At 34.3% G+C, this 27,432-nt stretch overlaps 3 protein-coding genes across 3 annotated transcripts; 1 reads left to right on the top strand and 2 right to left on the bottom strand.

Annotated features, from left to right (window-relative positions):
• The first annotated feature begins 3,708 nt into the window (after positions 1-3,708).
• On the top strand, positions 3,709-7,003 carry LOC123539368 (uncharacterized). Its single transcript, XM_045323932.2, has 4 exons — positions 3,709-3,856; positions 4,376-4,456; positions 5,163-5,264; positions 6,041-7,003. The coding sequence occupies exons 1-4, from the start codon at positions 3,772-3,774 to the stop codon at positions 6,193-6,195; spliced, it is 423 nt and encodes a 140-aa protein (XP_045179867.2). The 5' UTR covers positions 3,709-3,771; the 3' UTR covers positions 6,196-7,003.
• On the bottom strand, positions 6,371-11,275 carry LOC123539367 (CUB and zona pellucida-like domain-containing protein 1). Its single transcript, XM_045323930.2, has 8 exons — positions 11,158-11,275; positions 10,166-10,329; positions 9,649-9,724; positions 8,955-9,095; positions 8,396-8,598; positions 7,965-8,100; positions 7,416-7,686; positions 6,371-6,930 (listed from the first exon to the last, which is right to left on the bottom strand). Exons 2-8 carry the CDS (start codon positions 10,325-10,327, stop codon positions 6,738-6,740), a joined length of 1,182 nt encoding a protein of 393 aa, XP_045179865.2. The 5' UTR covers positions 10,328-10,329; positions 11,158-11,275; the 3' UTR covers positions 6,371-6,737.
• An 8,528-nt stretch (positions 11,276-19,803) lies between these two features.
• LOC128550849 (uncharacterized) lies at positions 19,804-24,397 on the bottom strand. The gene is made up of 3 exons (XM_053530701.1): positions 24,189-24,397; positions 22,855-22,974; positions 19,804-20,866 (listed from the first exon to the last, which is right to left on the bottom strand). The coding sequence occupies exons 1-3, from the start codon at positions 24,354-24,356 to the stop codon at positions 20,816-20,818; spliced, it is 339 nt and encodes a 112-aa protein (XP_053386676.1). The 5' UTR covers positions 24,357-24,397; the 3' UTR covers positions 19,804-20,815.
• Positions 24,398-27,432: the final 3,035 nt, after the last annotated feature.

Genomic DNA, 27,432 nt, shown 5'->3' on the forward strand with positions numbered 1-27,432 from the left:
TGTAATAAAAGTCGGGACCTAAAAAACTATTGTTTGACCTGCGATAATCAGTTGTGTATCCATTGTGAAAAGGATCATTTCGATATTGACCATGAACTTGTAATGGACAAACAGAAGTCGGGAGGGGAATCGTATCAGAAATGTTGGAAACATAAAAAGTATAATCTTGACATGTTTTGTCTGCGGTGTAGCAAGTATATATGTGTAGTTTGCAAACTTTTAGCTCATGTAAAACACGACTTTTTGGACATGACAGACACTATTAGGAATACCACTCCTACTGCACAACAACTTGACGACAACCTCCACGAGAACCTTCACGATACGGTTAAAGACGAGGAAAAAGTTACAATAGCTAAAGGTGTAGAGTGGAACGTAAGTTCTGTACAAAAGGGACAGAAACGTTGCTGGACATTACCCTGTCCGTTACTTTAGATCGTCAAGCCCGCAAACATTTGCATGCGAAACAATATTATGATTGAGAATATCTGAACACAGAATAAATGATAGAGAAATCTTAGTTTTACCAGCGGTCATCAGATATGTATCTGTTGTGAAACGAGCCATTTTAAATTTGAGATTGACCATGAACTTGTAATAGACAGGGGAATCATAACAAAAAAAGAATTTTCTACATTAAGATATAAATATAATAATAAGATTATAGGTAATAAGATATAAGAATTTTGTACATTACAACATAAAAATATAGACAAAACTATCAATTGAAACATTAAATATTTACTGTAATAGTAAATCGCTTGATTGCTGAAATGTCTTTGTGCGTTTTTTTTCTGTTTGTTCCTTTTTTTTCTTTTTTTTAATGATCCATCTTTAGTTGCTAGCAAATGAAACTAACTAAGAAAAAGAAAACATAAACCGTAAGCCGTGACCTCTTAAAAAGGATTTCACAAAATATCAATTAAGATTTACTATATTAATATATTGCTTGCTTCAGTAAATTTGGATGTCCTTTCAGTTGTTTGAATAGATCACTAGTGTAACTTTTGATATAGATACTGATTAAGCTTCCGGATACCAAGTCCAACACCCGGATACTCAGTATGTCCTCATGTTTGACTTCCGAGTGGTAGCGGCTTGTATTTCATAGATAATTATATGAATCAAGCTAATTCGATGAATTGGTATCATCCGCCGAATGGGTCTGTGGCGAGGAATGGAAAAGAAATATATCCAAAGGAATGAAAAAAAAAATGGGAAAGAGTGGGAGATGGGGGTGGGGGGTTGCCGGGTGAGAGTACAGAACTTCACATGTTGATAATAAATGTTTAAACACTTTAAGGTGATCTAAATGCAATTTAAGGTCAAATATATCACGAGTTATGAAGCAGAAATTGCCATATTTATAGTACCCTATATAGTTAACACTAAAACATACCAAGGACCATAACTCTGGTGTTACCTGAGCAATCTATATGAAATTTGACATGCTCCATTTCCCTTAGTTGTAAACATGTATATGAAGTTTTATGTAAAAAATCCTAAACATTTTCTAGATACGGCACCGGACGGACGGACTACACAAAAAGTATATCCCCCACGCCTTCGGCTGGGTATAAACACGTTTCTTCTGTGGTATGTTAAGGACATGCTCTTATCTAGTATTATAGCATGCTCTTATTCGTTATCAAAACGATCGACTTACTTTGTCGCGCCTTCGAGGTAAGATGTCGAGCTATCGAGATGAGATGTAATTTGATCGAAAAAAAAAAACACGTCATCGTGCACTTCAGGTAGGATCTTGTGCACTCAAGATAAGAAGTCGACTGCCCGACTGCCCGAGAAAACAGATAATATGTTGTGCGGTGTGTGCTCGAGGTAAGATGTCTGGCGAACGAGACAGTTCGTCGTGGGGAAGTGGGAGAACCCCCATATTTATCATACCGATGGCACATGCCTCTGTGGAGGGGGTCACTATCAATCCCTATAGTTGATTTGTTTTATCGACCACTTATTTTAAGCCTAGAACGACATGAAAATCTACTGACACTCCACAGAAATATAGGGGGTCACTACATAACCACTTTTCATCCGATGAAAATGCTAGAATCTTACGGGAGGTAAAAACAAACGACATTGTCCTTTCGAAAACAAAAGTAGGCTAGTGTCTAAGAACCGTGACACGTTTTCCTCGACGTATAAACTAGAAATTGCTGTGTGTGTGCAAGAACCTAATTTTTTAAACGGATCTTGAACCTGTCAAAGCAATATGGTTTTCATGATTCTCCTTTATATGATTGTAAAAGAACATAAAAATGACAGGATTTCTTTTCAGATTTCTTTATACGCCTCTTTTGGATTTAAAACTCAGGCAAACGATGTAAAACCATTATGACCATCTCGTTAAGTTGTGATGTATTGATATCAGTGTAATAATTATTAAACGTGTTTTCAACACGGACCCGATCCATTGATGTATGCATGTAATGAAACGTGACCAAAATTGTATTAAAATATGATATCATATTGACACAAGGCACGAGAAAATAGATCATAATTATGTGAATTTTCACACTGAACAAAAACATTTATGGTATGCCAGTCCACATAGTAAGTATGCATCGGGCAGGAAATAAGACGGTTTTCAAGATGGCGAGTCTTGCAGAACCAAACCGAAAGTAGGATATATTAACAAGCTGACCGGCGTTTCACGAAATACTACTCAAGCTCTATACTTCGTTTTCATTTTTGTCAGTTTTGCTATTAATTCATAGAACTTTCATATATTAAAATGTAGTTGTTGAGAATGATATGTTTTCATGAGATGATTAAATCATTAGTTCTATGTCGTATTCAACACATGTTACAATATAGTAGATTTTATATATCAATAGACTGAACAAATTCGTTCGCAGACAGATAACAGGCAAGCCATTATCCATTGAAATTTTTTGATACATTCACTCTCGTATTTCACATTCGAACATCTTCTGTGAAAAAAAAAACACTTGTGTAAATACTGTAACGTTTAATATCATCCGGCAGCCGTCCTAAAATTAAGTTGTTAAGTTAAACTAAAGTTAATTGTTTCACAGTAACATCATACAGAGTGGTTTTCTTTTAGAATAATCAGTATGAGGTGGCCAGTTTGGAGCTAAATAAACAGTAATTTCCGTATTAGTATGAAACAAGAAAAACTTGCAATTTATTACTTATATTATTTTTGGTTTTCTCTTTTATTACAGTATCTCAGTTACATTAAATTAAGTCAAGTTTTGCATATTTTCGAAGCTATGAATGTCTGAAAAAAATATCAGGTAACCGCGGCTACTGAAACAGTACGCCACTTCACATCGCATTCGTAACGAAAATTTATCAGTCGAGCGTTTAAGTCTTATGGATTAGTCCGCATCAGTATGTAGTCAAATCAATTTATTCGAAACTGAAATGCAACATCTGTAAAGCTTCATCGGGAGATTCGCACTTCGACTGTACAATTTACTGGTATTTAACCATTTTAGATATACAATATAGCGCACAGGATCTGGAATGTCTAATTGTATTTTGTACCCGCAGACCTCCCATTTCGTCACATTTAGTTTTTATAAAAATTGTGAAAATCGAGCTAATTTTCTTGAGACAATATTTGTTAATGAATATATTGCTTCCTGTATCCTTCTTAATTATCTAAGTTTATATCAAATATCATATCTACATCATCATCATCTTAAGTCCTCTTACCTACTTTATTTTGCTTATAAATAACTAAACTATAGAACAAATTAAAGACACTTGGCTACCATCATTAACATGTTACGTTTAATCATTTGTGTCGGTCTTTTATTTGGTGTGTACGGATACCATTTGACAGAAACGGGCACTTACGATGCCACAGGTAGGTCTTAATTTTGATATAATTTGTTATTTAGCAATTCAGAATGTAACTGTAAATGTGGTTTCCTAATGCCAGTGGTTACATAATTGACTTAGTCTCTCGGGCAGCTTTGACTATATAAATTGAACAAAACCAAAATTAGCGGTGGTTGATTCAAGCGTCGCATCATAAACACATACATCACCCTGCCTATGTACGTTCATTTTGCTGCGTGCCGACAGACCGGGTTTATTAGTCGTCCATTGTAGATGTAATTTATTATTAATAATAAAACAATAGAGAATACTTTGATGGTAAAACAGGTTTTTTAGACGACCATTCTTGAAATACCGACATAAAAGGTAGACAGCAAGACAGAATAATACCATGCTTTGTTGCTACTTAGATATGGGATATATACGCTGTCTTAGAAATTTATAACATGATTTTACGTCGTTGACCGAGAGAAACCCGTATCCGACCGTCGTGAGACCAAGTACACGTACACAGTTTTAAATCAAATATTTTAACATATTTCAGAGACCAGGGAAGATTTATCTGATTGTCTATGTAAAGCAGGTTTTGGCTGCTCGTGTAAGGGAAGTGATGGTGATTTTAAAGGTAATATTTTCTGTATTCTCCTAACGCCAAAGGTAGGACCTCATTTTCAGACACCATGTTGAATTTAATAAAACTTTTTTCTGCGTAGTTGACTAAGCCAACTTTTGACCTACTAAAAGAACCAATAACTTTTGTAGATTTATAATTCTTCAACCAGTAAAAACAGCAATGCATTCCTCACGTAAAAATACGGTGTTGGAGTGTCACAGGGAACAGTACAGTGATATTATTGAAACTTCACATGGTTAAAGAGGACTTTGCGAGAAAGAAAGAATAACTTTATAGTACTGCTTTGTCTATACTGCAATCCAAAATTTTCGATACATTAAATCACCACCAACGCCGAATATCTTTTTAAAGATACTTCTTGTTAAAGATTGTCAACTACTCTTTAATACTGATATGAAAACTGCAGATATTTCGAGAGATTATATTTAAAACATTGTACTGTGCGGATACTCTCTGACAAGAACAAAGCCAGGCTCTTTAAATAGTGTCTTACAAATGAGATTCACGGGTGCGACATTCTACTTCTTTTAAGACGTTATTCAAACATTGCAAAATATACAATTTCCATATTCTGTGGAGACAAAGACAGTTCTAATAAAATACTGTTGTTGACTGGCGTCAAATCCACAATAAACAAATTTAACAACATGTCGGAAGTTTGAAATTCAAAATGCATATAAAAATATTTCTTTTTCAGTTGTAGTAGCTTTTGTTGAGAACCATGTGAAGGTAGGGCAAGACACAGTGATCTGGGGATATTTTCAAGTTGGAAAGGTTAATTTTCTGAAGCGATTCACAGGTACAGTATCATACGTTTACAGTGTAGCTAGATTTGATATTAAATTCATACGAGTCTCTAAAAGTAACAATCAATCTGATAAACGGTATCAATACTTACAAACTCTATGTAGAATATGCTCTTGTTCATTACTGCATTCATTATTCTCTGATTCTTTACTCCATTCAAGTCGAAACTTTTATACTTTATGTGAATTTATTTTACAAATGCTTTTACCATAGGCGGCTTCTCAGACAATGTTTCGGAGACCCTTATGTTTTATCAATTCAGAAGCAAACGTGAAAGGGGAACTTTATATTAACCAAATGAGATATTTAAACGAGTGATGACATTGTCTTTAATGCAGATAACAATTAGACTCGATGCTGATATCCATAATGTGTAAATAAGGGATAAGATAGTTCTAATTTTTGCATTTTGTTAGAACTTTTGTTACACTTTCTTGGGTCCCTTTTCTCTTTTATGTGTTCCAGTACCATTGAATCATTGTTCGTGTACATGGAACAATGCAATCCCCTTACGAACATCTAAAACCATCATCGTTTAAAGCACGCCTATCGAATAATAAATCAATTCAATACCCAGAGTCTGAATATCTTAACAGCTCAAGATGGAATTGGCCTCGTAAAGACAGTCGGGTCAAATGTAATTGAGCTTCTTATAATATTCGAGTGAAAAAAACTTCATCGTTCATTGAAGACAAGGATGTTTAAAAATAGATGAATATGCACTCGTATTTTTCGGATGTTCTTATTTTAAATTCACTTCTGTTACAGTGAAGACATTAGACGGCTTCTGCAGGACAATAAAGGGTTCTGAGATCTGCTTCAACATTTATCACATTGAGGTGTATGGAAAAGTACATGGATGCATTGACGTCACCAAACCCAAGAAAATTTCGCTGGGATGTTTCAGTCTACCCATCGCTTAATAGTACAACTGATGTACACTGAAAATTTGTCAGTGTTCGGCAGAAATATGTTAGAGACAATATATTTCAGACAATATTAGTAGAATATGATAATACATGTTTGATATTAAATCTTAATAGTTATGCAGATTTCTGTCACTTAACAAACTATTTCTTTAAAAAGACAACAAGTATGTCCCTAATTATAATTTAATGTTAATCAAAAGGAATACAAACAGCACATACTATTAGGTAAAAATTTAGTCATGGGCAAATGTGTTATTGACTGATTAAACTATAAAAACTGATAATGGTTTTTGGTCAAGTAATCTCTCAAATGGTTCCGATTTTGATGCAACACACTGAATTCATAGTAAATCTGTAACTTTGTTATTTTTCAATAATTTATAGTTTATATCTATAATTAATAGTCAATTATTAATCATATGAAATCATCGAGTTTTATTTCTGAAAGAAAAAAAAACAGCAACTTATTATACGATAATCAAGTTATCATAACCCTTATCAATTCAGTTGTCCGGAAAACCCAGGAATTTCTGTGTTTATCCTCGTCTTCGTATAACAGGATTACACGTCTGTGAACATTCTCTCGAGTAGTCGTCCCACCCGCAAAATGTAGCGTCACAGTAGACTTGTATTCCCTCGTGGTAGCTCGTGTACTCGAACGCTTCAAATGTGAATTTTGTCTCGTGCGGAGATTGTGATATAATATGAGTGTTTGTATCAACTTCGCAACTGAAATGGTCGAAATAAGAAGTTTTCTGCATGTCATATATTAAGCGTATGTAAATAAAAACTTAATCTGAAACCAGACTGAATTTCTTTATATTTTCTGGTTCGAAGTTTGCATTCAGTCAATTATATATATATCGATATTCACAATTATATTGATATTAAACGAAATGTGCCGATCATAGAATACATTGTTTTGCATTATTAGTAAGTTTTGTAATTACGTTTTACTATAATAGCTTCAAATCTCGCACCAACACGTCTCAGGCGAGGTCAACATCAAATTTGAAAAATGATAGGCAGAACAAATGTGTCAGTACAATTTCACAAATTTCCCGTGCTCTAAAGAAATATACATACAATGACCTTGACCTATATTATGTTAATATGTTTAGCGGTTATTCAACTAGTGGTTTTCAGAATATTATCAGTTTTACCACGATAATTGTCTTATCAAATGATATATTGAAAATTATTAAAAGGTGTACCCATTCTTTATAAGATAAAACTTCATTTGGTCCGATGAAGTGATTGCTGGTTTGGTGTAACAGGTGTGCACACGCATCTTGATCGTCCAGTCTGTCCCATCTGTGTACACCTTCACAAAAAGCCTTTCTCCCACGGAAAGATGTAGAGGGTTTCCAGGAACTCCATGGACAAAGTTTGGATCGATATAAAAGGACATATTTGTTGTGTAATGGCTTCCTCCAGTTATTTGTGGCTCTTTCGAATGATCAATATTGTCATAATGTATATGTCCTGTAACATTGGGGGATAAAATCAATTTGGTCATACGATTTACTAATTGTAACGATTCACTAGATTATCTTGGATACTCGTGTAAATGATAATATTAATCATTCAATTATATTACCAATTACCAAATTGTATAGAGTATAATGTAACATATTTCCTAATAATAACTCTCAAACTCTACATCTTTTGTTTGCATATAGGCTATACTCTAACACTGTCTCTGACCACGAACCCATTAGAATAAAGAATTAATTTTACATCAACATATAAATAATAATGACCTGTTAAGGAGCTATTACGGTTGACATCACACTCAATACCAGCTGTCCAGTTGTAATGCCGAATAATAAATGGGTACCTCGGGTCATGCTCGGCATATATTAGTTCATTATGATACACCAGTATATTGTCACGTTTCTGAAAACATAAAATAGTTAAGTGGGTATGTACGTAACTAGTTGATAACAAAATCTGTTCAAATTTTCCCATGTCACCAATACGAATTTTAAAGTGTCTGCTAAATACTAGTACCCAGGACTACAATTCTTTCATCGTTTAAAAAGATTTTCAGTATAATTATTTGAAATATATTTCTCTGGAACTTACGACCCTTATATTTTGTTTTCATCTATTACATGCAGCACTTCAGAATCTTTGTGACATAAATTTTACATCAATTATTATAATAAATATTGTTACAAAATTCTTTTACCATTTCCGTCGTCAAGCATTCTCTCAGTCCTTGTCTAAAGGTCAGCCTTTCTCCAGAAAGAGTCCCAGTGCATGTGTTATCTCCAAGATAGATGTCTGAAGCTTTTGCATTAGGATATATCTGCCTAAGTTTATCCATATGTACTGTAATATCCCAACCATTTTCACCACAACTGACATCTATAGCATCTTCCAGTTTATATCCTGTTTTCCAAACATAGTACTGATACAGTTTACAAGTATTTTGACAACGTCATAGCTTACACTTCTAGAATCCTGTTATCACTCCTTACTTTATTCAAAGAGGCGGACTATATTTGGCATGGGGCAGAGTTAAATCATCAAAACAAAGTTTTTTGATAGGAACATAAAAGTGCCGAATTAAATAATGCATTTAAACGACATAAAATCGCACAAACCTCTAATGTATGAATGATATGACAAAGACATTTACAAGAATAAATTACATATAATGCAGATATTAGTATAATTAAAATATGTTTGTTTTTACACGATTGATGAAATGTGACATTAGCTTGTAATACGACAAACTAACTTACCTGTGAAATAAGTAGAAATTGTTATGGTAAAGCCTGTATCGTGTGTACTACTATCACTTGTGAAGTGTAAGAACAAATATCTTCCGGAAGTCATGTAAACATTATGGTTGTCCGTTCGCCCACTTAGTGGTCCCTTCATACCTTAAACATGCAATAAGAGCGTTATATAGATAATGATGTAACGATGTTTCTTGAGTAACGCAAAATTTAACGTGCATCCCAACGTCAGGCGTTATTGAAAATATCGAAGAATGTTTGTGGTTTCAAATTAAACGTAAAACACCATATCCCGTGAGATTTATGGGAAATACACTAGAGTTTTGGCAAAAGAGCTCTTTAAGGTACACGTCTGTTGACATATTGAATCTTTATGGCTAGAGCATGGGAAATAACCTGTTTGAAAACGTTAGAAGCCGTATTAAGTGCAGCGGAGTTGCTTTTCTTGATTTTAGGTATATTTTGGAAAACTGGTTTTACACTATTGATATTCCTTAGATATTAAGTATGCTCTAAGATCAGATGACTATGCATACCCTTTGATCATATTTTTGGTTTTAATACAAACATAAAATTCAAAGACTCAGTAGTTACAATAGTTTTGCTCAACAATACGAAAACTGATAAACTGACAGATACTCAAATTATATACATATCTTAATTTTTAAGTAGGAAAATTAAAAACTGTATTATATACCTGCAATATAAGGGGAACTTGAAGATGTTCCATCGTGAATATGTAGCAAATCGTATCCCGGTTCAGTTGCAAATCTCTGGAAAGAAAAACATTTCTGGATGAAAGGAAAAGGCACATACAGTAGATTCAATTAGGAATCGTTTATAGATCTGTATAACGAAAATATAATTCACATGTTGTCAATACTGTAAATATTGCTAGCCAGGTTCTAATTTAGAGGACAGTAAATTGGAATTTTATTCTTAAATTCCTGTCATATAGTTGATACAATCAGAATGATGCGGATGGCAGATAACTAGCTTTGTTAAAATATGATTTATAGGCACTATTTTGATGAACATTTCGTATCGAAGTTGCCATAAGGTGGTGACTACTCCCTGTAATGACACAGTTTTAAACGAATGCTGAATATACAGATAGAATTCAAGTTTCAAGTTTATTTTTCTATATGAACGGATGAAATATGGATAGTGTCTGAAACAGGGCACTTTTAATAGAACATAGCAAAACTATTTACATCGAATCTTAACTCCAGTTTATGCACAGTATCGGTACTGAAGATCATTGAACAATTCATATCATTATCATATGAGATGTTTGAAGTTAGTGACAGTTTCAACGTATCTACTCCCAGTGATGACATATCAATAGAGTCTCCGCACCTGCTGTCCATGTACATCTCTGAAACACAAATATATCAAGATTACAAAAAAATCGATTGAAAGCTTAACATATACATTATGATGTCTAATATAAGTCAGTGAATTTTATAAATGTAAGGTTAGGTGTCTACTTTAACACTTATCATCTTATATTGTGTTTTCTTAAACACCAGTAATATAACCTAGCACATATAATTATATATATATTAAAGTTTTATCATTTTGTTTTCCTAAGTAACTCCTCTTTGTTTATCTTCAAGGTGTACTACACCTACAAAGATGTAAGCCCACAAACCACGTCAAGGTGGGAGTTAGTCTTGTGAGTGTATCATGTTTGTATGTCTGTAGAGTTTTTTTTACGGAAAATACAATGCAAAAAATGTTGCTCATTTTCCATTCTTTTAAGCAGATGCTATTTATGTACCAGAAACAGGAAAAATGAACAGTAAGAAGCCTCATAAAAGTTTTTTTTACTTGAATGTCACAACGGTCACTGTGAATGATAATGTTTTGATCCAATGTACTTAAGTACATCAGGCTAATTTAAGAATGGATAGTAGCTATTTGGAGGCAAAGGAAATACGTTCACGTGATTTTTTTGCAACAAAAGTGACTCATACTGTAAAACAAAATGAAAAAATGCGATTGTAACAAACATTCCATATAGAAACGAAACAATATCAAACAATATATCTTTGCGGGTTTGCGGGAGATAATTAAATGGCGCATTCAATCCATAATCATATCAAATTAAAATCAAACCACATGTCTCTGTCTGTTATGTGCAGTAAGTAAGGATAAAATCGTATAAATTATGCCTGTAAGTAAGACTGTCAAAATAACATACCGTCTAAACAAATATGAAGTATTCATCCACATCCTTTCATCCATTTTAAGCATTGCTATTCCCTATTACTAATTTATGAAACACTTACATCTTTGAGCTTCATCTTGGTGATGTATTTGTAAATCAGTAGATACTGATAACGAGAAACGGGTAATGTATTATTATGCAAACTACTAAATTAAATGTATTATTATGAAATAATGGCCATAGTTTTAACATACTATGGAAGCCTTGGGGGGATTTCCACCTTCAACAACATCCTACTCTTAACTTCTACATGTCTGACTTTAAACCATTTGACTTCAAACTCCACCTTTTACTACATCTAGCTTCCAACTTTCTGACTTTCATCATCAACACTCAAAGTATCCTTACCTTACCTTTTAGCGTCTTCGCACAACAATTACACAATGTGTCTTATGCAAGACGAGCAGAGGTCTGGACTGATAATAGTCAGTATAGCACAGAGTAAGAAAATGGACCAATGACTACACAAAATGTGACTGTTAGGTGGACCAATGGTCTACCTAACAGTCTTCTTTTGTGTAGTCAATGGCGAATGAGTTGAATAGATGATAAAAATATCTCCTGTTTAAACTCCTTTCTCCGGTCCTCTAGGTCTGTGGGTTGTTAAAAATTTATCAACCGCCGTTTAAACGTGAAAAATGTGACAATTTTACATAATATTTTCTATCCACATGATCTGGACTTTTATCTATATTATAGTAAATGACTTTGTATGACAGCATATTAAATGCATCTGCTAGGTTAGTATATCTATGACTATATAAAAATGCAAAACAGGTTGTTCGTAGAAGAATGAAGAACTACAATTTGTATTTAAGCATTTGAAGCTAAAGTACAAAAATAGTTAAATTTGCTGCAGGGTATACACTTATTTCGTGAACAAAAACGTTCTCTTAATTGTTTTACTGCCAATTAAATATGTAAACAATATTAACTATATGAACATACCGCATTTAGCACAATGTATTGTCAACCAAACTTTACCCTGGGTGTTCATGAAAGAACGAGCACACTCGAATAGGTATAAAAGCCTGTTTTGCTTTTAAATAGTGTAGTTTGAAGTAAGATCTTTTTCAAATACAAATGTTATCCGGTACCGGTACATGACGGCGAATAAAAAGTGCCGACTGTGTTGTACAAAAAAAAGCTGAGATCTCACCAAAAGAGAAATAAAGATCGAAATATAGGTCAGTGGTTGACTTAAGGTTTCGATGGAGGCCTTGAGAAACAAAAATCAAACAACACCAAATCATGGAAAGAAAGAGTTGTTTGACATGAAAATTGAACAGCATGTAAAACATGTATATTACTTTACGAAACAAGTGTCAGTATACTGATATAAACATTGAATTCCGGAAAAGGGCTGCCTAAAGGGGCTCCACTTCCGGACAGTTAAACGCCTTTAAAAACTCACCATTTTCAAAGAACAGTTACACATGTTCGTTTTGATGCATTTGCAATAGCGTGCGAGTGGTGAAATTTCGCATAACAAGGTGGAACACAGTTTTCAGCAATTGTTTATCTTTATTTATTTACAAATGGCATTCATTTTCAATGGGAGACAACTGTTCCCGATTATTTTAAGTACAAATGACATTCATTTTCAAAGGGAAACAACTTTTTCCGATTATTTTAAGTAATCTTTGAGAAAAAGTTGTCTCCTTTTGAAAATGAATGCCATTTGTAAAGAAAAAAAGATAAACAATTGCTGAAAACTATGTTCCACCTTGTTACGTGAAATTTTACCACTCGCACTCTATTGCAAATGCATCAAAACAAACATGTGTAACAGTTTTTTGAAAATGGTGAGTTTTTAAAGGCGTTTAACTGTCCGGAAGTGGAGCCCCTTTAGGCAGCCCTTTTCCGGAATTCAATGTTTATATCAGTATACTGACACTTGTTTCGTAAAGTAATATACATGTTTTACATGCTGTTCAATTTTCATGTCAAACAACTCTTTCTTTCTATGATTTGGTGTTGTTTGATTTTTGTTTCTCAAGGCCTCCATCGAAACCTTAATTCTGGTGCTGCGAAATGCTCAAAACATGACGTATAGCGTATTACACAAAAAAAAATGCACAATGATATATTTAAAATAGTAAAGTAGACCTTCCTCATTTACATGAATTACGCCGTGTTTAAATAGCGGTTGCTTGCGACTCTTTAATTTACTGAATGGGTCGTTAAGCGAAGTAACTAGAGTCACGACTTGGAAGTACGAGACTTCTAACTTCAAACTTCTGCTATACATATAGATTTTATCATCTTGTTTTCTTGCTTTGAATAATGTACACAAGTCTAGGGACGCGGACAATCAGTATGTCAAGTGCTAACTAAAAGTCTTATTCTTCATTTGGAATGTGATTTTATAAAATTAATATAATATCATTTTACCAACTTTAGTCCATAGGTTTGAATTTCATTACATACAACTACCTAACCTCTAAGTTCTTACCTCAAAATTCTTTTTTTTTTTTTCATTTTCTCCTGCTTCCACTTCCTATAAGCAGAAATTTGGTATTCTTTACAAAAAAAAATCAAAGTTTCAGCTATATTTTCTGTAAGTTTTAGCTTCGCAAATGCGTTTTAATATGCTAGTCTATACACCTACTATTATCCAGAATTAGTGATGTAGTTATAGTGTCAATATGTGTACAACTTTTGAAAGTCCATCAATGGCTCCCATAGTAAATTGTAGCTATCAATGAAGCAAAACAAAATGATAACATGAAAACTGAGTGTCTGTTTATCATTTTTTAAACTTCCTAATAAGCATGTACATCTTGTTAAAATGTTGAGTACTCGACCTACTCAGATACAAATTCAGTACATAGATAATTTTTGGTCATCAATGAGACCAATTTTATTTGAATTGAGTAACACGTATAGAAAGTTTATGAAATAACTTTTATTTTCAGAACATTGGAAAAGATTTAGAAATTACAATTCAAAAGTCGTATAGATATAAACGTGATAAACGTTATACCTATTTGACGTCTAGTGAAAATATCTAACCACCTGCCTGGCAACTATTCTGTTTATAATAACAAAATCTAAAAACAATGTTTAAAACTCATTATGAAACTAGATGGTAACGATTGTCCCTAAATTGTTTTTTTTTTACCTTTGGAAAGCTTAAAGTGACATTATGTGCATCTTACTGCACATAGTGTTTTCGGTGGGTGTTTTATAGAAACAATTTTCTACTGGTAGAAATTTCTGAAGTTGAAGGGAAGCAACTCCTGCATGCAGTTTGACTTTTCTCTAAAAGGCTGCCCCACTCATATTTGGAAGGTTATTATTTCGTACTGGTAACAGGAGGAGTTTGGTATATTGGTTTAAAAGCTTTAACTGCCTCCACCCTTTTTTATAAACACATCTGTTTCACCTTGATTTGTATGCCCAACCTTCGAAGAAGGAGGGCTATATTGTTTTGCAGATGTCGGCCGGTCTGTATGTAGACAAATCCGTTTCCGGATGATAACTCAAGAACGCTTGTGCCTAGTATCATGAAAGTTGACAGGAAGCTTGGTCATCACCTGCAAATGACCCCTATCGATTTTGAGATCTGTATGTCAAAGGTCAAGGTCACAGTGACCCTGAACAGTTAAACGGTTTCCGGATGATAACTCCAGAACGTTTAAGCCTAGGATCATGAAAGTTGATAGGGAGGTTGGTCATGGCCAGCAGATAAACCCTATTGATTTTGAGGTCAGTAGGTCAAAGTTCAAGGTCACAGTGACCAGGAACAGTAAAACGATTTCCAGGCGATAACTCAATAACGTTTGGGTCTAGGATCATACTATGATCCTGTTTATGATTTTTACGCCAAACTCTTTGTTTAATTTTGACGTTGTCGTCATCGACGTCGTTTGACGTTGACGTCACTTCCTTTGTTATGTTTATTTTGAACCCTGAAGAAGGCTGATGTAGCCGAAACGTTGGTTAAAAATAAAGTGACTTGTTTTTAAAAAAGTTTTTGTAGTTTTGACTACTTTTAATACTTATGGTCTAGGATCAGGAAAAATTATAGGGAGATTGACCGTGACAAGCAAATGACCTCTATTGATTTTGCGGTCATTTGGTCAAAGTTCAAGGTCAGATTGGCCAGGAACAGTTAAACGGTTTCTGGACGATAACTTGAGAACGCTTGGGCCAAGGATCATGAAGGATGGTAGAAAGGTTCATCATGACCAGCAGGTGACCTCTATTGATTTTAAGGTCAGTAGGTCAAAGGTCAAGGTTACAGTGACCCGGAAAATTTTAACCGTTTGCAGACAATTTCTTGAGAACGCTTCGGCCTAGGATCATGAAACTTGATATGGACGTTGTTCATGACCTGTAGGTGACCCCTATAGATTTTAAGATCTGTAGGCTAAAGATCAAGGTCACATTGACCCGGAACAGTTAAATCCTTTCCAGACGATACCTTGAGAATGCTTGGGCCTAGGATCACTAAACTTAATATGGAGGTTGAACATGACCAGCAGATGACCCCTCTTGATTTTGAGGTCAATAGGTCAAAGGTCAATGTCACATTGAACCAGAAGAGTAGAACTTTTGTTTACAGTGAGCAAATAATTTCTGTTCCTTGTGCAATTACTGAATGCATCAAGGGGAGCATTTTGTGTTCGACGAGCTCTTGTTACTTGAAAAATGCGCATAATTCCACTTTAATATATTTAGCATTATTTAAACCCGTATTTATCATGTTTATCAGTTTTCATGAAAAATCACTACTATAAACGGATTAAAGAACTCTTAGATTGTTTCAAGCTTAAATTCTTAAGACAGAAATTGTTTAATAAACATGGAAACGTAACATTTGGAGACGTAATTTTATACTAGTTGTATATTTCGTTTAGTAAGTATTTGAGCATACGGTAAAATGCCAATATTTGTCTTTCAATCTAGGGTTGATGATCACTAAAAATCATTTCAATAATAAATTTGTTTACCTGTATACAGTTGATCTCACGACAGAATAATTATATTCTCAAAACGTCAAGTCCAATAACTACCTTCCGGTAGAAAAACAAAGGGGTGACAACGATTATTATCGCTCACCTGTTAAATATGCTACATACAATATATGTAAGGTCTGTGACATGTGGTTCCAGAAAATTCTTAGTTTACTACTACGTGTGTCTATGTGACCCAGGGTCATGCTTTGACTAAACTTGGTAGACGAGCATTGAAATGTTTTTCCTATGCAGATAAAGTTTCATTGTTACAGTTTTTATCTAGTTTTTGACCCCACATGACCCAGATTCGTACTTGATCTAGGGAACATCACCATGTTTCAGGAAAGTAAGGTCATAGATGTGAATGTTAGCGGTTTTTTCCTTTGATTTGACCGGGTGCCCTAGTTTTTGGCCTTAAAGTTACATGACCAAGTTTTAAAATAGTCCGAGGAATCATCAAGATAAACATTCTTGTCATGGGTTTCAAACTTAAAATGTGGACTCTAGAGTATTAACAATATTTTCCTTTGAAATAGCCTATGACCTAGTTTTTGAACCCCCATATGACCCAGTTTTAAACTTGATATAGATATGAACAAGACAAACATTCTGAACCTGACCAAGTTTCTTTAAGATTAGATTACAACTGTGGCCTCTAGAATGTTAACAAGGCAAGTGTTGACGGACGACTCACAATAGCTCACCTTGAGCACTTCTTGCTCAGGTGAGCTGAAAATATTACAGTTAGCAGATACGCCATGGTATTGTCGTTCACCAGTGTTCTATAATGCCTACCTTAAATCCGTGTGTGGACTTATCTCTGTCATTTATATTCATTTGAGTAATGCTATTTTATGATATTATATGTGCGTTTTTCTCCATTCAAAGCGAAGAGACGGCACGTGCTGACTCAATACAATTCTTACCGTGCTAGTAGCCGTTCAGTATAAATGAAGTTATTAGAAATGAAACAAGTATCGATGTAATTTTGCTGGCACATCGAGTTATGTAGGATTATTCCTCCAAGTAGAAAGCATTATGGACTAATTACACGGTTCGTTGCTACCCTAGTAGGGGATATGCGGCGTTTCCGAAATGTTTATTAAGGAATTACTTTGTGGACCGAATATAGCCCGTGTCATACACTGGTACGTATATGTGGAGTGTAATGTCACGATAATTCAGAGACTATGTTAATGTAAAACAGGTTTTGGTTGCTCATTACAGGTAAGTGACAATTGTATTATAAGTACTCGTATTACTGTCTATGTCGTGAAAAGGTAGGACCTCAAATTCAGACAAAATATTGGACAATTTTGTAGTTTCATGTTGCTGTTTTGTAAATCAGTAAGGGGTTAGTTATAGGATTCATCAGCCCGGATTCAGTATAATGTGATTTGGTGGGGTGACAGGGTGACATCATGTAACGTGATATTACAGTTGGATACTGCCGTTTACATGACTGAACAAGTTTTAAAAAAGAAATGCGCACAAAATAAGCTAGACCCTATGTTTGATCAGACTGTTATTCATTGGCAAGACAAATGTCCAAATGTCCCCCGTGAAGTCAACATGTCTGGAGTCTTTTATCATCAACACCTTAATTCAAACACTCGGGGAAGTTTTCAATTTCTAATTTCTGCTGAGACCAAGCGATTTCTAGTGAAAATGCTGAAAACATGACATTCAGACCGCATTGGAAAAAAACATAATCGAAAGTTCATTTAAATCTAAAATTTGTATGTATGAAATTCTTTGTGCTTTAGGTTTTGTTTGTTTGTTTTGGGTTTAACGCCGTTTTTCAACAGTATTTCAGTTATGTAACGGCGGACTGTTAACCTAACCAGTGTTCCTGGATTCTGTACCAGTACAAACCTGTTCTCCGCAAGTAACTGCACACTTCCCCACATGAATCAGAGGTGGAGGACTAATGATTTCAGACACAAATAGTCACGGAGAACACACGCCCCGCCCGAGGATCGAACTCGCGACCCCGCGATCCGTAGACCGACGCTCTACCTACTGAGCTAAGCGGGCGGGTTTTTGTGCTTTAGGTACAGTGCTATTTGAATGCAGGGCAAACCACAGTTATCTGGGTTTTATTCAAAAATGGGAAAGGTTTTCTGAAAGGTAGAATTCAAAACAACGTATCTGACTTTAAAATAACACACATAACAGTATTAATAAGTAAGTCCTAACGATCCAATATGTAAAATACTGCACGGACCTCAGTTTTGGCGCGCTTCGAACAGTCCATTATTTACAGATTGGATAGTTTTCGTCTTATATCGTTGAAGTTGACTTCTGTATTAATAACATATACAGCTTATGTACCGCTTGGTAAGGATATTATTATTAGTTTTAGCTTGAGTAAACCTCAACAGAATCCTCAGGCGCGTTGCGAGGCATCTGGTATTGGAAAAGCGCGAGACATTGAAGGAGTGGGTATGGATGGGACGAACCCTCCCAGGTTGTAGGAAAATGCTTTTGCAAATTGCAACATAATTGACACCATTTCCTTGCATATAGATACCATTAATACATTATATCAAGACTTTATTTTACCAAGAAGTTCTATTTTAGCATTGCTTGAAATGATTCTAAAAGTCACTGAACTTTCAAAACGTTACATTGTCTTACAAACTGCAGGCATTATTATTTGTAGCTTAGAATGAACATAGCTCAAGGGACTTTTGACCAAAAACCACTTTGGAAAGCCAAAACTTCGTGGCTGATTAGGATGAGTCATTTCTAATGTGTAACAGATAATCTGATTAATCTGATTATTCGTTTTAGTTTTTATCCTATCTCGAGGTTGAAGAATCATTTAATTTATCACCTAGACTTGAATTACTTCACAAAATATTATATTAAAGAAAAAAAAAAAACAAAAACAAAAGCTTTTGATATATTATCTGATTCACAATTATTTTTGTCTGCGCTCATCTAAGGCACAACTGCACTTTTTGGAGATTATTAGATTGACCGGTGCCTCAGAATACGCCAGTTCTGCTGTACTACCAGCTGAGCTTCTAGATATGTCATATACGTGTATCTTTATGATAAATCCTTCCTCTCTGGCAAAATGTGCATTTGCTACTATTTTTGCTACTATTTTCTGTCCATTTCCATAGTATTTCGTGTTGTTCTATCAATATAAAATCTATTCTTTTTAAATTCATATATTACTACCCACTCTTGAATATAAATTTCTATATATTGAAAATAACGCTACGTCTTGCAATTTCACTGCCTGATCTGTGTAATATTGATTTCTGATCCATATCCTATTAAAACATAATACCTACCTACTTTCTTTGGAGAAGTTTCACCCTAAACAAGGAGTTTTGTCTTATGCATTTTTTTCACAAAATATCTTTCCTAGTACACAAAATTGGTTTGAATTAAAAAAGAGAGAAATGTAAATAAATGTACACACGATCATGGTCTCTGAGGACAAAGTACAGGCATGGTCCCAATTATAGATGGAAAAAAAGTGCTAACAACCAAGGGCATCCAGTATAGAAATAGAACTCGGCCAGATTACATACTTTAGCCCGGTTCATTTCTAGTACTTGGGTGAGAAGGTAACTTAAATTTTATAGACAACAAAATAACATACTATCTGCAGCTCTCAATTGTTTATTTACAAAATATTTATCAACATTCTATGTAAAGGTATAAGTCCAAACTAACAAATGGGTAACATGTTGTATTTATCAAATCAATCGTTTTACCTGTTTACCGTCCTACAAGACTAAGAGCTAGAAAACGCATATTAAGTCAAAGGTAGTTTACATCACTAGTCCCTGGTGTATGTATAATGTATAAGGTTTAGGAAATTCTGTTTAAAATTATTGGACAGATGAAGGGAAAAATGAGATGAAACATTTTACAAATATCTGAAAGAATACAATGTTTTGAGCTTTACGTTATTTCTGCTGATACATTCAGACACTTTTCATTAAAACATGGAATAAATAGATCAACAATGATCATTCATGTACCGATTCATGGCAAGAATAATACACAAAGATGTCATAAGAAAAACAATGTAAATAATAATGAAATATAGTGTCAGAGAAGTTTCAATCTATTAAATGTAGATGAATTTTGTACAGATTTGTTGATGTAACAATTTCTTTGCTGCACTGTTTAATATTTCTATAACGTTCTCGCCGTAACAATGTAGACATTATGCAGCAAAGCTTGTATGATGGTAAGAAATTTATCAGACAACTGAGGCACAATGATTGTTACATTTTTTTAAGTAACTGCAGAAAGTTTCAGCATTTTCAAATGTTTGAAAACGGAACAGTAAATACAAATACAAGAGCCTACAGAAGGCATGTTAGTATAATATTAAATCCATATACTTACATTTTGGATTGAAGGCAAGCGCGAATATGTCAGAAGAACACTATTACGAAATTGTACTATTCTTTTCTCGACGAACATTTTTCATTAAATTAAAGGTAATGTATAACAGAGGTCCGCTTATATGGTCCGCTTATATATAAGCGTATGAAGATGTTCATATTCCATTACTTCTTATCAACAGTCTTAGTCATACCTAGTCTACAATTATTTTCCTTGGTAGCGTTTTATGCTTGTGAAGAAATATCTTCAAGGTGAGATAGTGATGCAGTGATATGGGAAGGACGCTGTTAATATTGGTTCATATGTCCAAGACTAATGTTTGGCCGTTGAATTTCGAACTGAAATATAAATAAGGTGTTACGCATCAGAAAAACGTGTAAATACAAACAGTTGCAGAGATACTGTCGCGTTTCTGGAATAAGCGGTGTGTGTGTGTGTATGCGTGTGTGTGTGTGTGTGTGTTCGGGTTTAACGTCTTTTTTAACAATTTTTCAGTCATATACTTGTAGCAGTGAGCACAATGCCCAACTTGATAGTGCTGCCTCACTGGAATATCATGCCGTAGACACATGGCATGATACCCCACCTAGTCACATTATACTGGCACCGGGCTGACCAGTCCTAGCACTATCCTCTTAATGCTGAGCGCCAAGCGAGGAAGCTACTAGTACAATTTTTACGTCTTTGGTATGACGCGGCCAGGGATCGAACCCACGACCTCCCGCACGCGAAGCGGGCGCTCTACCACTAGGCTACCGAGGCGGTCTTACAAGCGGTGTGAATTAATAACTTGTACTACTGCAAAAGTCCTTTAAAATTATAATTGAAATGTAATTCAATACTCATGAAACAAGCATTTTATGATGAGGAAAAGAAATACATTAAATTTTGTTATAATGACAAATTTAAAGAGAATGACATCCAGCTATGTGATTAATCTCAGATAGTGAACAGTAATCTCTAAAGTTGCAAAGTTTTATTTTCTGTCATCGAAAAGCATGTATTTCCACTGAAAAAGGTTTTATTATACATGTATAAACAATCACTATACCTCGTTTACTATTGATAGAATCTATGAATAAGTTGATGCCTTATAAATATGTAGATACCATGAAACAAATCTACCTTATTATCTTAATGCAGTTGATTACTTAAACACATAAGTTGTTTTATCTTGTATAATGACTTACACAATCAAATATACAATAATGTTTTAATGTAAGCATCATAATGATATAACACATGTGTTTTAAATCTGTTTAAGGGCAATCACTGCTGTTTGGTATTTAAAGATATTGGTATAAATTATTAATTTATACGACAATTGTGAGTCGATTTTTGGGTTCAACACACTGCGCGTCAGATGTATCCTTCTATTTCAATTTTAAAGGTTGTAACTAGCTACACAACGAGACGTTAATTGGTAGTTGGATTCTATATTGCTTACTTTAAAATATGTAGGGAATTTGTGCCATATATCCTGCAAATTGTGCTAAAGTATTGCCTGTGTTTAAACTTTAAAGATAATGGGAATTTTTTTGTATTGATATTAAACGCGCTAATTTCTATTTGTTTAAATGAAACATTGAAAGTAATTCTTACTGCAAATTTTTTAACGAATTTGAAGACTAAGACTATTTCCTAAGTTGCAAATATTTAGGTTAATTTTGGTCTTAAATTGACACAACCTTTTTAGCAAATGTAAAATAAATACATTTTCAAAGATTTAAAACGCATAATTATAGAATAATCCTAAAGGAATACAACGATATTAATCTACTGTTAAACTAAGTTTCATATTGTATACAGAAATACTATAATAATATTTCTGAGTGAAATAAGAATGATATATTTGAACATGTGGAACATCCTATATACCGAACGTTTAATATTTTCCAAGTTTTTCGAAAACAAAAATGTATGCGCATCTTTTTAAAGAGTTTTTTTTTAAGTACACGTACTAATTAGATTGTTTAGAACATAGAATATCTTTGAATATGTATGAAAAAAAAAGAAAAGAACTTTCTTAACTATAAGAAAAAACATCCACATTTTTGAAATAGCTCTTGAAAAGTATGAGCTAGAACTTGTAACACTTCATATTTTTGATGCATGATTGTCAACAAAAACGTAAAATCATATTGTTTATGTAAAACTGTTAGTAAACAGGCTGTCATAAGGCAGTTCGAAAAAGGTGCAAGAAATAATCAGCTGTGAATGCCATCGCTACATTGTCGTTTTAGGCATAAATGCATATTTCTGAAAAAGCTCCACGGAACGAAAATACGTATTTTGTAAAAAATGCACTATTTGGTTCTTTTTATACCTTTGATTCCGTATCAATGTAGTTATAAACAGACGGTCCTGCTGAGTGATTGTTGTACGATGATCCATACCGTGCTCTTGATACTGGATGTATATAACTCGAAGGCTGGTATATGTAGGTCTGCAACGAATGTTTAAATTTCATTAAAGTATACGTATGAAATATATGTATATTACATAATGTACAAAAATTCAACAAATAAGATTTAAGAATATTATATGTTTGCAATTACTAACAGCCTGACCCTAATTGTACAAATGTATATAACTACATTTGACAAGGAAATATAGAATGTTTATTTATATCGGTTATTCTGGTGCAATGTAATAATTTTTTATGTATTTTTATTTTTAGCACCGACACAATTTTAGGTCATATGGCGACTTCCCAGCTTTAATGGTGGAGGAAGCTCACAGTTGACCCTCCGTGCATTATTTTGTCACGAGCGGGCATCTGGGTAGAGCCACCGACCATCGAAAAGCGAAACCGTACAGTAAACTCTGAGAGAGAACCATACATAAATGGTACAGACCAAGTGTAGTGAAAATTAATGATGTGATTCACGAGAAGAATTTTTTTTCTTCTTTAAGCTCTTGTGGTTCCTAAAATGTGTCAAACGGAACCATTTGAACAAAGTTTAGATAAGACCATTTCACAAAAATGCTACAGACCAAGGTTATTGAAGATTCATCTAGTGATTTGTGCGAAGAAATCGTTAAACGCTTTTTCTATTTGTAGCTCCGGCAGCCCATATAAAGGACCAAGCAAAACCATTTAAAAAGAAATGAAAGAGGGACTTGACAGGATGCTACATACAAGGCTTGGTAAATACCCTTCAAGTGCTTCACAAGAACAAACTTTAATTGTTTTGTTTTTTCAATTTTAGCTCGGTGGCCGTTATAAGGGATCAAGCAAAGTCTTGAGAGAGGACCATAACAGAACGTTACAGACGTTTGGTGACGACATATCAAGTGGTTCATGAGAAGAAGTTTTTAAAATGTATTTCTTTTCTTTGCTCTGGTGGCCCTTAAAGTGACCATACAAGGATGCTACACATCAATGGTAAAAACCAACGAAGTTGTACATGAGAGGAAGGTGCTTTTAGATTTTTTATATCTACTTTGGAAGAGGTCTATGCCAGGATTCTACTAAGCATGACTAATGTAATTCTGATCATTACTTTCAGAAGAGAAAATGTAAAATGTTGACGCAGGGCGCTGCATGCCAGATCATTCACCTATACTAAAGGCTCACCATGAACGTAGTTCAGGTGAGCAGAAAAATGTATTAAGACGTTAATAGTATATAACTCATACATATGGTATTTAACAAACCTCTTCCCCTCTGTTGTCTTTCATAACCTTGTGTTCACGACCCTGAACATATTTTGTGTCGGGTAATCCGGACTCGTATTGATTTTCGGATGCATGTATTCTAGGCCGATGCAGAAGTCCGTTGGATGAACGAGTGTCATTCATCCTGTCAAGGCGTAGATCATCCATACTTACTGATTTCTTATGGCTGTTATTGTCATCTCTGAGGAAAATTATGACATAATTATTAAAATCAAAATTACACAAGAACAATAAACAAAAACAATATTTTATCTAGCCTAGATCTTATATATATATTAACCAATATATGATACTAATTACCTCTGTTTGTTGTTTCCATTAGACTTCCGTTTCAATGCAAGAACAATAATTATGACAACTAGTATAGTAAGCAAACCACCTCCCGATCCTGCTGTTATAGCAATTATGTAGGTTTTTGACAACGCCAACTTTTCATTTTTATTCTCACAGTACTGTCCACTGTAAGTGTATTGTTCGTCTGTTTTACACCTTTAAACAAAAAAAAAAATGAAAAAATGAAAATGGGTTTATGTTACACGTTTTAAGTTTCATATTCTACACTAAATTATATTTTGTCACATATCTTGTCTGTAAAAATCATCACCATCAATAGCATGTCAGGAAATTAGATCTTTCATATAATTTTTTTTTGAAATGAAACTGTTTGAAAGAATATCGTGTAGTAAGGTAGCTGTCTCGTGAACAGAGTATCTAAGAAACATGATGGCGGCAAACGTAATGTTTAGTATTATAAGTAAACCAGTGTTAAAATAGCTTGAATTGCGTTTAATGTCACACCAAAACAATGTAAATCATATGGAGACTTTTCCACCTTTTGATCATTGAGGAAGACCTTACACTCCCCCTCAAGCAATATATACCTCTTCTGGCTGTCTATACTGACCTCTGATGGTCATCTTAGCAAAATGAAAATGACCGTTTATTCATATACTTTCATCTTTGTATTTAAACGCACTCACTAAGGTGCATTTTCCATTTTTGCGTCGGGGCTTTGCTCCGAGTTAACGGAATTGTAGACGGTAAATGAAAATCCACTATACTTTTTAGTGCAAAACGGCAAATAACAAAAATTAGTGCAGCTATAATAAAGCTCATGAATATCATCAGGACTATTTACGGCTATTTCTATATGAACGGCAATTTTTAGAATGCAGTCGCCAGTGACATCATCAATATATGTTATGTATACCGCTTGATATACACAACAAACACGATGGCCTCTCAGAAACCATTCCCATAAAATCTTGACGGAAACCGTATTCCAAGGGCGAAGTTTCGCTCAAATGATATAATTGAGCATTCAGTTTTTGAGCTGAAACTCTGGCTTGAATGCCATGGATTACCTAACCTTGGAGATAAAGCGAAAGTTATAGTAGAAAAGGTTCGTAAAGTATAACGTTCGCCGTTAGCACTTGACACACTTGTCGTGGCTTGAATACGCCTGAATCTGTTACTTATAATTGCAGATTCAAATGTTCGCTTTCATTTTTTAAACCTAGCTTATTTTGTTGCATCAACATGTAAATCTTAAAGACTTTATCAGTTTTAAGACAGGAACGTGCGCAGACTGGAAATTATACAGTGTTTTTCAAAGAGCCTACTGACTATAATGTATTTGAATGGGACTAAAATTTCATTTTCATTTTTTTATTGAATGGCTGCATAATGTCTCTAAAGTAGCTACGGATATTTTTTTTTGTAGATTAGCAAGTCATATTGAATTTAAAATTAATCAAATATATGTAGTAGAAAAAAAGTTTTGCACATGTGTTTTGTGTCAAAAGCTAGGACATAAATTTAACACCCTATAAATCTTTATCACTAAATTTTATCAAACGAACAATGGATTTGTCATTCATTCACATATGCGTAAGTATCGGGTGCCCTAAGTAGCTCAGTTGGTAGAGCGTTGGCGCATTAAGTTGTAGGTCCGAGGTTCGGGTCTAGGCTGCACAACTTTTCCTTAGACTGACTTAGACATTTGGATGTTCTACTGAAAGGTTCACTCTTGGAGCCCATGCGGAGCAAAGCATTTGACTGTGGTGTGCATCTGAATTCAGTCAATAGTCTGCGTCAGACATTAGCAAAGAGTGCCAATTATCTTGCAATAAGTGGGAAGGTGTGTAGCGGTTCTCGTACCGGTCGGCCATTGTAGCTCAATTGGAAGAGCGTAGGCATGGTAAACCGAAGGTTTGAATCCCGGTCTAGGCTGCACATTTTTTCTGAGACCGTTTCATGATGATAAACATGACTTTTATCTGTTATCAAAACTGACTAAAAAGTGGTTGTTGTATGTGGCCATGTATCATGTATAATTTGTTTTTATACTGCAAACCACGTTTAAATCAACCACGTACTTTGTTTGTAAATTATGTTTTTATCTTATGAAAACAGAATTTATGTGCAGCCAGCATGTAAACTTACTTGTGAATTAGTTTCATTACATGCAGGTTAGGGGTCTAGTAATGACAAACGGACCCCTGGCGGTGCGGTAATCAAATTATATACTTGTAGTTGTACTGCTATTTACCATGTTAACAATGTATATGATATTTTATGTAAACAGCTCTCACTTGGTGACATTAGTAACTGTTATAATCTACTCTGTTAGTAGAATGAATTCAGCAATGCAACAATTCTAAGTCTAAAATACTAAAGTATAAGTTTATCTTTATTATTCTAATCCGTTGTTCCCGGTGGCAATGACAAATGCGAAATAAATGTTGTCATCGCTTTTGTTACCTGTACATATATTTTTATTTGATGTCAAGCAGAATTGAACCATTTGACCGAACATGTTACTGATGAAAAAAATGGAGCTCAGTATCTCAGTTAAAATGTACATACTTATACAAGATTCCATACAAAAGTTTCAAATATTGTGACTGATTTCCTATAAGATGAAAAGTATAACTTAATCAACTACTTGTCAAGTTTATCATCTCAGGTATTTGGAGTGTATACCATTAATAATGTTGGAAGTTTTAAGACAGACATTGTTATTTCTGTTGACAAGGGAAGTGGGTACGAGTAGAAAGTAAGAGACATTTAACAGACTGTGAGAAAGGAGTTGAACGACCATTCCAGTTCTTCCAATAACAGCCTAGATGATACTCACACGCGCTTTTGTTATTCATTAATATATGGAAATATTATTGAATCTGCAAAAGTAACTGTTTCTGTTAAGCTCTGACAGACTCAG

This window comes from Mercenaria mercenaria, chromosome 18 (genome assembly GCF_021730395.1).
Source record: "Mercenaria mercenaria strain notata chromosome 18, MADL_Memer_1, whole genome shotgun sequence".
Lineage (NCBI taxonomy): Eukaryota > Metazoa > Mollusca > Bivalvia > Venerida > Veneridae > Mercenaria > Mercenaria mercenaria.